Raw genomic sequence first — 12,510 nt, 5'->3', positions numbered from 1 at the left:
CCGCCCGCAACGAGATCGGGGGGTGACGATAGTTATCATGGCAGCCCAGGGGACTAATGAAGGCCCCCAGGACTGCCTCCACTCTGCCTCTGTTAAGCCCTGCCTGGGGCAGGGCTTAACAGATGCCTGTAAAAATGACGATATACATTAGTATTGCAGTATAATGTACCAGCGATCTAACGATCGCTGGTTCAAGTCCCCTTGGGGGATTAATAAAATGTATAAAAATAAGTGAAATAAAGTTTTTAGTAGTGAAAAAAATATATTTAGAAATTGAAAGTTAAAAAAAAACACCTGTTTCGCATTTTTCCTCTAAAGTAATGTAAAAAAAAAAAAAAAGTAAAAAAAATGGTATTGCTGTATCCGTAAAAGTCGGAACTATTACAATATAGTTTTTTCTTTGTAAAAGAAGTAAAATATATATATTTTTTCCTATTTTCTGTTGTCTAAAACCTGGGTGCGTCTTATAGTCAGGTGCGTCCTATAGTCTGAATAATACGGTAAATTTGATATCACCAGCCACAGAATAAAGTTAAGTTGTTGTTTTTACCACACGGTGAAAGACGTAAAAACGAAACAAAAAATAATGGAGGAATCGCAGTTCTTCACAATTTCAGCCCGCAAATAAAAAAAATTCAGCTTCCCAGTACATTATATGGTACTTTAAATGCTACCAAAAGAAACTACAACTCCTCCCGAAAATATATGACCTAGCACCACTCTATTGACGGAAAAATAAAAACATTATGGCTCTTCGAAGCCGGGAAGTGAAGAACTAAAATGAAAAATAAAAAAAGGCTGTGTCCTGAAGGGTTCAAAGGGTTCCGTCTGATTTCCGTCGGGTTGTCCGTGGTTTCACCAGAAACAATAGCGCATCATTGTTTCCGGTAATCACGCCTGAATCTGAGACGGAGGCCCCTAATAAATCTTCCGACGCAGATATGAACGATACTTAAATAAAAAACACAACTTTATTTATAAATTCATTAGACCAATTAAAAGCATACTTGCAAATAATAATACCAACAGTAATTTGACACAAAGTTTAACACAAAAAGGTTTTGATTTTTAAAATTGAAATCAATGCAATTGCCTACCTCATATATTTCATGATTGATAGTTTCTACTGTAATGTTCTCAGTAGTTTGATCAACACGCACTACAGGTCTCTGCAGTTTTACTCGGCCCTGTAAGCGTTCTGCTATCTTTTCACTAATCTGTCCTGCTCCACCAACAAATTTTCTCTCCTTAAGAAACAACATAAATTTAGAAAGATACATAAAGTAATGGCTATCATTATAATGATAAAATCATAGCAATTGGTATCATATGTCTATGGCGAACTCGGCATTGTAATGTTCCCCTGTTATTCCTCCTTAAAATGTATGAACAAATTGACAACTGGGCATTACCATTGCCCTTGTAAATGGATTGATTCCTTTCCCACTCTGACAATGTACAATGTCCAATCAATGATGACGGTGTCAGACTAGCAGGGCATCTCATCAGTTACCCCATAACTCCAATTTTATCTGCATCTATAGGAAGCAGATACAGTTGAATAGTCCAACCATCTCTAGCAGAAGCAAGGAAACCATCATTTCCATGCCCCGCCATTCAGTGCTTTTTCTGTAATGCAGGCGACGGCATGAAGTCATCGAACCGCCTGATTAGCTTTTCTGCAAAAAGCCTTGCTAGAAGAGGCCAGGCCTGGATTGCTGGACAGCGTGGTAATGGTGACAGGCGAGTATGTTATTTCTTTTAGGGGGCACTGTGTGGCACTATCTACAGGGGGTACTATCTACAGGGGCACTGTGTATGGCACTATTTACAGGGAGCACTGTGTGTGGCACTATCTACAGGTGGTACTGTGTGTGACACTACCTACAGAGGACACTGTGTGTGTGTGTGTATGTGTGGCACTATATACAGGGAGCACTGTGTGTAACCCCATCTACAGGGGGCTTGTATGGCACTTTCTTTTCAGGGGATACGGCATGAGGCACAATTTTTAAAGGACACTTTGTGTGTGACAATATTTTAATTGTGCACTTTGTGTAAAATGCTTTATTCAGGGGCACAGAGTGTTGCATACGATTGTATTCCGGGTGCAGAATGTGTGACACAATTTTATTCAGGGGCACAGTGTGTGGCAATATATTCAGAGGCATAGTGTATGGTGCTATTATATTCACGGGCGCAGGGTGTGGCGCTATTTTTATGAGGCACAGCATGTGATACAATTGTTTTCCAGGAACAGAATGTGTGATACAATTATATTCAGAGGTAAAGATTGTGATGGTATGGTCAAAGGCATGGTGCTATTATAATCAGGGTTGCATGTGTGGCACTATGAGGATTTTGTGTTAGTATATAGGTGCGAATGTATTGGAAAGCAACGAGCCGAAAAAACATGTAAGCGGCAAACTCTGCAGAGATGGGTCATGGCCAGGAAAAGTCATCATGGAGGTCTGCACCGAATGGAAAAGAAAAGAGAACAATCAGAGAAGATGTCACCTTTGAGCCACTGTATGATCCGAAGCGAGTTGATAGGTGTTATTATTCTTTTTTTTTGGATCAGCAACTATCAGCATATCCTTACTGTCTTTCAGGTCATACTGGGAGATGTAGATTCGCGCCGTACACATGTATATGGCTGGGGCTAACCTAACACTCTTTATTTTAATGCTGTATATATGTACTAAGCTTTGTTCTGGTGCTGTATTTATGTACTGAGCTTGGTTCTGGTGCTGTATTTATGTACAGAGCTTGGTTCTGGTGCTGTATTTATGTACTGAGCTTGGTTCTGGAGCTGTATTTATGTACTGAGCTTGGTTCTATTGCTGAATTTATATATTTGGGATTGGTTCTGTATATATATGTTGTGAGCTTGGTTCTGGTACCATATTTGTGTATGTTGCTTGGTACTGGTGCTGTATTTATGTACTGAGCTTTGTTCTGGTGCTGTTTTTCTGTACTGAGCTTTGTTCTGGTGCTGTATTTATGTACTGCACTTTGTTCTGATGCCATATTTATGTACATTGCTTGGTACTTGTGCTGTATTTATGTACGTTGCTTGGTACTTTTGCTGTATTTATGTACTGAGCTTTGTTCTGGTGCTGTATTTATGTACTGAGCTTTGCACTGGTGCTGTATTTATGCACCAAGATGGGTTCTGTTGTTGTATTTAGATACTGAGTTTGGTTCTGTACATATGTAATGAGCTTGGTTCTAGTGCCATATTTACGTACGTTGCTTGGTACTGGTGCTGTATTTATGTACTGAGCTTGGTTCTGATGCTGTATTTAAGTACTGAGCTTTGGTCTGGTCTTATATTGTTGTATGTGCCATTGGTTCTGTTGCTGTATTTATATACTCAGCTTGATTCTATTACTGAATTTATATACTGAGTTTGGTTCTGTATATATATGTAGTGAGCTTGTAGTGCTGTACGTACTGAGCTTGGTTCTGGTGCTGTATTTCTGTACGGAGCATGGTTCTTTAGCTGTATTTATGTACTGAGCTTTGTTCTGGTGCTGTATTTATGTACGTTGCTTGGTACTTCTGCTGTATTTATGACCTAAGCTTGGTTCTGGTGCTGTATTTATGTACTGAGCTTCGCTCTGGCACTGTATTTATGTACTGAGTTTGGTTCTGTGTATATATAATCAGCTTGGTTCTGGTGCCATATGTATGTACGTTGCATGGTACTTGTGCTGTATTTATGTACTGAGCTTTGTTCTGGTGCTGTATTTATGTACTGAGCTTGGTGCTATTGCTGAATTTATATACTGAGTTTGGTTCTATATATATACAGTGGAGGAAATAAGTATTTGATCCCTTGCTGATTTTGTAAGTTTGCCCACCGTCAAAGACATGAACAGTCTAGAATTTTTAGGCTAGGTTAATTTTACCAGTGAGAGATAGATTATATAAAAAAAAATAAAAAAAATCACATTGTCAAAATTATATATATTTATTTGCATTGTGCACAGAGAAATAAGTATTTGATCCCTTTGGCAAACAAGAATTAATACTTGGTGGCAAAACCCTTGTTGGCACGCACAGCAGTCAGACGGTTTTTGTAGTTGATGATGAGGTTTGCACACATGTTAGATGGAATTTTGGCCCACTCCTCTTTGCAGATCATCTGTAAATCATTAAGATTTCGAGGCTGTCGCTTGGGAACTCGGATCTTCAGCTCCCTCCATAAGTTTTCGATGGGATTAAGGTCTGGAGACTGGCTAGGCCACTCCATGACCTTAATGTGCTTCTTTTTGAGCCACTCCTTTGTTGCCTTGGCTGTATGTTTCGGGTAATTGTCGTGCTGGAAGACCCAGCCACGAGCCATTTTTAATGTCCTGGTGGAGGGAAGGAGGTTGTCACTCAGGATTTGACGGTACATGGCTCCATCCATTCTCCCATTGATGCGGTGAAGTAGTCCTGTGCCCTTAGCAGAGAAACACCCCCAAAACATAATGTTTCCACCTCCATGCTTGACAGTGGGTACGGTGTTCTTTGGGTCATAGGCAGCATTTCTTTTCCTCCAAAAACGGCGAGTTGAGTTAATGCCAAAGAGCTAAATTTTAGTCTCATCTGACCACAGCACCTTCTCCCAATCACTCTCAGAATCATCCAGATGTTAATTTGCAAACTTCAGACGGGCCTGTACATGTGCCTTCTTGAGCAGGGGGACCTTGCGGGCACTGCAGGATTTTAATCCATTACGGCGTAATGTGTTACCAATGGTTTTCTTGGTGACTGTGGTCCCAGCTGCCTTGAGATCATTAACAAGTTCCCCCCGTATAGTTTTCGGCTGAGCTCTCACCTTCCTCAGGATCAAGGATACCCCACGAGGTGAGATTTTGCATGGAGCCCCAGATCGATGTCGATTGACAGTCATTTTGTATGTCTTCCATTTTCTTACTATTGCACCAACAGTTGTCTCCTTCTCACTCAGCGTCTTACTTATGGTTTTGTAGCCCATTCCAGCCTTGTGCAGGTCTATGATCTTGTCCCTGACATCCTTAGAAAGCTCTTTGGTCTTGCCCATGTTGTAGAGGTTAGAGTCAGACTGATTAATTGAGTCTGTGGACAGGAGTCTTTTATACAGGTGAGCATGTAAGACAGCTGTCTTTAATGCAGGCACCAAGTTGATTTGGAGCGTGTAACTGGTCTGGAGGAGGCTGAACTCTTAATGGTTGGTAGGGGATCAAATACTTATTTCTCTGTGCACAATGCAAATAAATATATATAATTTTGACAATGTGATTTTCTTATTTTTTTTTTATATAATCTATCTCTCACTGGTAAAATTAACCTAGCCTAAAAATTCTAGACTGTTCATGACTTTGACAGTGGGCAAACTTACAAAATCAGCAAGGGATCAAATACTTATTTCCTCCACTGTATATATATATATATATATATATATATATATATATATATATATATATATATATATATGTTCTGAGCTTTGTTCTGGTGTTGTATTTGTGTATGTTGCTTGGTATGTGTGCTGTATATATGTACTCTGCTTGGTTCTGCTGCTGTATTTCCGTACGGAGCTTTGTTCTGGTGCTGTATTTATGTTTATATATTGTGCTTTGTTCTGGTGCCATACTTATGTACGTTGCTTGGTACTTGTGTTGTATTTATGTACTGAGCTTTGTTCTGGTGCTGTATTTATGTACTGAACTTTGCTCTGGTGCTGTATTTATATACTGAGTTTGGGTCTGTATATATGTAATGAGCTTTGTTCTTGTGCCGTATTTATGTACATCGCTTGATTCTGGTGCTGCTTTATGTGCTGGGCCTGGTTCTGGTGCTGTATTTATGTATGAAGCGTTTATCTGGGGCTGTATTTATGTACTGTTTTGATTCTGGTTCTGTATTTGTGTTGTATATAAAGGATATATAAATAAGGACGAAAAATTGCAGGGCAGCAGGAATTGTTGCATTTCACTGTATATTCAAAGGGAACCTGTCAGGTAATTCAGTCCTCTAAACCGCCACCATGCCGTAATACATGCCCCTGTAAGTTTTTACAGATGTGGCAAAATCTATAAATCAGGTGTGCGCTCTTTGCTAATTACCCTTTGAAGAATCATGGGGTGGTGCTGCTATCCTGAAGGGTCATGCAGTCTAGTCTCCAAACCTGCATTTCTACGCTTGATTGACCCCTTGGCCATTCTATGTCACTATCAGCCTCCTCTAACTTTTCGGAATGTACAATTGCCTTGTACTCCTCAGGAATGCGCGGTGCAGCAACATGTATTCTGCCAAACTTCATTGGTGATCGGCGCATGCCTGGGAGTACATTTTGCTGCTTTGCGCATGCTCGAGGAGTACAAGGAGGCAACGGAACAACGAGATTTGGAGGAGGCTGGTAGTGACGTAGAATGGCCAGAGGAATGTTAATGCAGGTCCTAGGGCGCCATTTGAATTTGGTCTTAGGCAGCAGAAAAGCTAGAATCGGCCCTACAAACTAAGCGCACATCCTATTGACAAGGGGAATTGTAATGCTCAGTTGTGAATTTATTTCCAGGAGGAATAGCATAGGAATGGCACAATGGAGAGCACTAAGAAAATGTGCTCTAGAGTAGTTAAGTCATGAGAAATGCAAATAAGTACTAAAATAGACCTGTCTTGAAAGCTAATAGATCCTCTTTAAGCTGACTGGATAAAATATTATGTAATTATGCAACTAGCATCATAATATTAATAATTGCAAATATTCTTATATTTACCTGCCCACCATTAGATGTTGAAAAAATTCTTGTGGTTCCTCCACATTGCTTTACATACCACAAGAACCAAAGCGCTGAGATTTCATAAGGTTCTGATGTTACATTTACATTCACAAAAAGTGTTGCAAACTTCTTGGCTTTGCTGCAAGATCATAGAAAGTTATACTATGCCTGAAAAATCTTTATACTTAAATATGAATGCCTTAAAAATTCGTATATGTATTGTCTAGGCTTAGACTAGGTTCACATCTGCACTAAGAATTCCGCTTTTCTGTTCTGCCATAGGAGCAAAAATTTGAATTCAATGCTGTGACAGATCCGTCACATGACGAAAAATAACAGCGGTCGACGGACCCCATTGACCTATAATGGGTTTCCTACAGGTTCCGTCATGGTATTCGTCATTTTACTGGAAAAAAAAATGGTGCAGGATGCTGCTCTAATTTTTCCAGCAAATTTGACGGAATCTGCTATTGAGGCGCCTAACGGAACCTTCGTGGCAGATGTGAACGTAGCCTAACCATGTTATAGTTCAGTGTTTTTAATTACACTCAGTTTAATCATATGGGACATAGAGATATTGAAATTTGCATATACTTAATGGGATCCTGACACTAGGTTCGGAGCCACTAAACCACCGGCATGTCGTTATGCAGCTGGGGTTTAGTGTTGCAAACCTGCCCACATCAAGTCTGTCAGCGATTCACAGTAGGAGCTGTGACAGTAATGAAGTAGAAGCAGCGTTAATACGAAAACGCTAGTCAAAACAGCAGAACGGCGGGGGTACCTGAAGTCGGACCCCCACCGATCAGATATTGATGGCCTATCGTAAGAATATGCCATCCATTTCTTATGACTGTACAACCTCTTTAACTAACTATGGCCGCGACGTCCAGTTTTGACCTAGGTAGGTTTAAAAGAGCTGCATAACAATATGCTGGTGGTTTAGTGGCTCCAATCATAGTGACAGGTTCCATTTAAAGCGTATATTTACTTATGAACACCATTTTACAGTTTAAAATTAATCTTTACAAATGTTCAGTAAATTTTTAAATACATTGCATTACTTTACTTGCACTTATGAGTTACAGCCTGTATTATAGTCCAGGGCTTCATTTTCACTTCAGAGCTGAAATCTCCTAGTATTCCCTGCTTGTTTAGTGTCTGCACAAAACTTCTTATGGGTAATTTAACTTTTGAAAGTGTCATCTTTACAAAATAAAAATGAACTGCCCACCCTGCATTATAGGAGCTAAACTAAGCTGTTAGAGGTATACCTCTCCACAAGCTTTCTGAATTTATCTAATAATAACCAACAGAATTGTGAATGCGGCTCTTGCTACAATACAGCCTGTAACGCAGGATCAGTCAAAGAAGTCATGTGATGTTTTACAAATTAACTTAAAGCATATCTAACTTTTCAGGTGACTTATCAGAATAAGCTGTCATAAGTGTGTACATGCATAATGACACTATTTCTGGCCATTAAATGACTTGTACGGCATTTTTTAGCAGTTTTCCCTCTGCAGGCTTTATCTCTAAATCTCCGTTTTCTCTGAGCTAGTGGTAGAGCCTATCTGCTATCATGTCTTCTATACACTGCACACATAGAAGAGGATAATCCTGCTCTCCCATTTCTATCTATCACATATATAGAAGCTGCAAAAGCATGGAGGAGATTATACAGCATTAATTAGCAGTGAAGCTGAGAATTTAACACTGGGTGGCATATAAAGCTTACCAGCAGCGTCTGTCTCTGTCTGTGTCTCACTCACTCCACTCCCTTCTGCTTCCCCCTCCATAGACCCTCTGACTCTGCTTCCTCCTCCTGCTCCCCCACCTCTCTTTATAGACTTCTACAAGCAGCATTTCTCACTCACTCTGCTTCCTTCACCTCAACCCCCTACCCTCTCCATAGACTTCTTTGGGCAGTGTGTCTGTGTGTCTCTCACTCTGCTCCATCCTACTGGTCCCCCCACTGCTCTCCATAGACTTCTACGTGCAGCGTGACTATGTATCACTCATTGTTAACCCTCCTCCTGCTCCCCTCACCTCACCTCACCATAGACTTCTATGGGCAGCGTGTTTGTGTTTATGACTTCTATGGGCAAAGTCTCTGTGTCGATGTCGTTCACTCCCAGTTCCCTCATCCTGCTCCCCCTCCCCTCTCCATAGACTTCTATTGTTAGGGGGTAAAGAGACACACTCCCACTTCCTGCAGTTGGTCTCCTTTGCTCTGTATCTATAGATGGGTTTTACTTGACAACAGGGGGTGGACTGCAGATTACAGGAAGGGAGACACTTAGTGGCAGTCACTTGACACAGCATTTGCATGGATAAAACAACTATATTTTAACAGTAAGCAAATTACAAAATTGATATATATCAGGTATTCCATTAGATTAGCATAAATTGTTTGAAAAGTTAGTATCCATTTAACTTTACATTAACCCGTAAAATAGAGTTTTAAAGTGAGTGTACCCTTTAAAAGGAAAACTTCAGTTAAAAATGAAGAATCAGCTTTCAAATAGTGTTCATATATGTTCCTTACTTTTATATTGTAATGGTTTTCATCTCTGTATTATTTCATTTTACTGCATTTTGCCTATACTACAATTATCTTTTATATATACAGGGTTGGAAACATTTAAAATGATAACCGGAAATTATGTGTCATGGGCTTATCTAAAATAAACGTAAATGTCTTTATATATCATAACTCTTTTAATATTTTTCAAGCCTTGAAATATGATGCTGATTTGTCTGATTTTCAGCGGTTAGAGCAAAGGTCTTTGGAGAATAATTAGGAAACGGAGCCAAGAACATTTGTGTATCAGCCTGGGCTGCGTTTTCTACCTTGGAATCAACATAAATTCCTCCCATTGCTTATAATGGGAAACCACCCTGTTCCTTTGACAGACAGAATTTTGAACAGGCGGATTTGCAAACTGCCTGGTTACATGCAATTTTTTAACACAGTTTCTATGGTATATATCACGGAAAAAACAGCGAAGGGTAGTCACATGCAGATTACCCCCATTGAATAAGGCTAATCTGTGTACTATAATTTTCCATTGCGTGAACGAGGTCTAAGAGGTTATTTTTATTTTAAAAGTATTATTAGGCAACCATCGATTGTTTTGACTTATGGCTCCACAGTTTGATTTGGTATGGCAGCAGTGAAAGAAAAGCGTTTGTTATGTAGGGTGGCTAAAACAACTGGAGCCATTATTGGCTGCGATGTTTTGCAGTGGAGAGTGGTGAGTGAATATACCAACTAAGATCTTAGACCATCATGGCATACGTTCAGGTTGAAAAATACGAGGCTGATTTAATGAGAAACTGCCTCTAAAATCCAGGCATTTTTGGAGCAGATTTTTAAAGGGTTTTTGATGTTTGCAAGCATTTTTGAAGTGTATTTCAAAGTGTATTCGCTAAGCTTTTTTTGAAGTGTCAATCTGAAATAGGAAAAATCAGCTTGTAAAATGATTTAAGAATTGACATGTCACTTGTTTTTTTTACAAAACTTATTTTTACAAGAACTGTTTTAATTCAGCAGCGTAATAATACGCCTCAAATAAACTACATAGTGTATTTCCCATTGAAATCAATGGGAAGCTTTTAGCGGATTTTGAGTGTATTTTGGCAAGTAATACAAGCATTTTACGCTCTGAAGTAAGCCTTGAATTACTACCATCTGGAAGGCAATATTGTGTAACTATACCGTGAACGAGCAGGTTTTAGGGAGAGTTTCTATCCTACTGCAGTACAGTTTCTGTGCTGGCCTAATGGGTTTCTTTTCCTATGTTCCTTCCGATGGGCTTTTACACTTTCCAATGTGTAAATTGCAGATGTTTTATTCTGTGATTGTCATAGTTGGCAATAAAGTTTTCTATTGTATTCTTCTTAATATAATTGTGGACACTCTCGTAGCATTATTAGACTTACGTTGTCCAGCATAACTTGTCAATCAGTTCTTTCATTGTTATTTTGTCCCATTCCTCAGCATGTGGGGCATTCCATGGAGCATCATTAGGAATCTGGAATAAATATTTCAGAAAATGTAAAAATATAAATTTATTTTTAAGAAAATGATGACTATATGGAGTTTTTATTTCCCTACCCAGTATTAAGAATTGGTAATGGTTTGTTAATAGAATTTTAAATACCATAAGTCAGAGAGTAAGAGAAGGAGCGAAGCAGCACTCAAAAAAACTTGGCTTTCTTCATCCAACATCCACTACAACGTTTCACCCTTTCTATGAGGGCTTTTTCAAGTCAAGTGTGTTTCAACATACATATTCACTCCTTCTCTTTATTGATGTGCACTAGACAAGGAGAGGTCACTCCTTGCTTTGAAGCTTAGCACCGGCCTTATCAGGCGTGGAACCACAGTGCTGCTCCTATCTTTGTTTTTTATATATATATATATATATATATATATATATATATATATATATATATATATATATATATATATATAGGAAAACTACAAAATGTCATTTCTAATTTAGTAATAAAAGCTGTGGCCCTTTAAGAAAGAGAGATGACTTAAAGAGGCTCTGTCACCAGATTTTGCAGCCCCTATCTGCTATTGCAGCAGATAGGCGCTGCAATGTAGATTACAGTAACGTTTTTATTTTTAAAAAACGAGCATTTTTGGCCAAGTTATGACCATTTTCGTATTTATGCAAATGAGGCTTGCAAAAGTACAACTGGGCGTGTTGAAAAGTAAAAGTACAACTGGGCGTGTATTATGTGCGTACATCGGGGCGTGTTTACTACTATTACTAGCTGGGCGTTGTGTATAGAAGTGTCATCCACTTCTCTTCACAACGCCCAGCTTCTGGCAGTGCAGACCTGTGAAGTCACTCACAGGTCCTGCATCGTGTCGGCACCAGAGGCTACAGTTGATTCTGCAGCAGCATCAGCATTTGCAGGTAAGTAGCTACATCGACTTACCTGCAAACGCCGATGCTGCTGCAGAATCATCTGTAGCCTCTGGTGCCGACACGATGCAGGACCTGTGAGTGACGTCACAGTGCTGCACTGCCAGAAGCTGGGCGTTCTGAAGAGAAGTGGATGACACTTCTATACACAACGCCCAGCTAGTAAAAGTAGTAAACACGCCCCGATGTACGCACATAATACACGCCCAGTTGTACTTTTACTTTTCAACACGCCCAGTTGTACTTTTGCAAGCCTCATTTGCATAAATACGAAAATGGTCATAACTTGGCCAAAAATGCTCGTTTTTTAAAAATAAAAACGTTACTGTAATCTACATTGCAGCGCCGATCTGCTGCAATAGCAGATAGGGGTTGCAAAATCTGGTGACAGAGCCTCTTTAAGTAGATGGCTGTAGCACTTTTTTTTTATTTATTTTTTTTAAGTATTTTCTGCTTCTAAGCTGTGAGAATCCACTGTGAAGGGGGAGACTGCAAGTGTGCAGCTTATGTACAGGGGAGATCTCTGCTGACATCTTACAGTGCCATGCAAAAGAAACACCCCCCCCCCCCCATCCCCCACCATTGGTGCTTTTCCTTTTTGTTGCAATACAATCTTGCAATCTTGAATTAAAAAAAGATTTTTGGGGGGTTGGTACCATTTGATTTACACAACATGCCTACCACTTTGAAGGCGGATTTTTTTTTTTTACTGTGACACAAACAATAATTACGGCAAAAAACAGAGAACTTTAATGTGCATACGTTTTCACCCCTAAAAGTCAATACTTTGTGGAGTCGTCATCTGCTGCAAT

At 39.5% G+C, this 12,510-nt stretch overlaps 1 protein-coding gene across 1 annotated transcript in view; it reads right to left on the bottom strand.

Annotated features, from left to right (window-relative positions):
- Nucleotides 1-12,510, bottom strand: part of LOC142741376 (amine oxidase [flavin-containing]-like) — a 78,432-nt gene that overhangs the window by 19,326 nt on the left and 46,596 nt on the right. The window contains exons 5-7 of the mRNA XM_075850758.1: nt 10,698-10,789; nt 6,750-6,891; nt 1,098-1,247 (exon numbers count right to left, since the gene is read on the bottom strand). Of these exons, the coding sequence (XP_075706873.1) occupies nt 1,098-1,247; nt 6,750-6,891; nt 10,698-10,789 (384 nt within the window). The remainder of the gene's footprint in view (nt 1-1,097; nt 1,248-6,749; nt 6,892-10,697; nt 10,790-12,510) is intronic.

This window comes from Rhinoderma darwinii, chromosome 2 (genome assembly GCF_050947455.1).
Source record: "Rhinoderma darwinii isolate aRhiDar2 chromosome 2, aRhiDar2.hap1, whole genome shotgun sequence".
NCBI lineage: Eukaryota > Metazoa > Chordata > Amphibia > Anura > Rhinodermatidae > Rhinoderma > Rhinoderma darwinii.
Note: the sequence above shows the minus strand (reverse complement) of the source record. Positions and strands in the feature narration are given on the sequence as shown.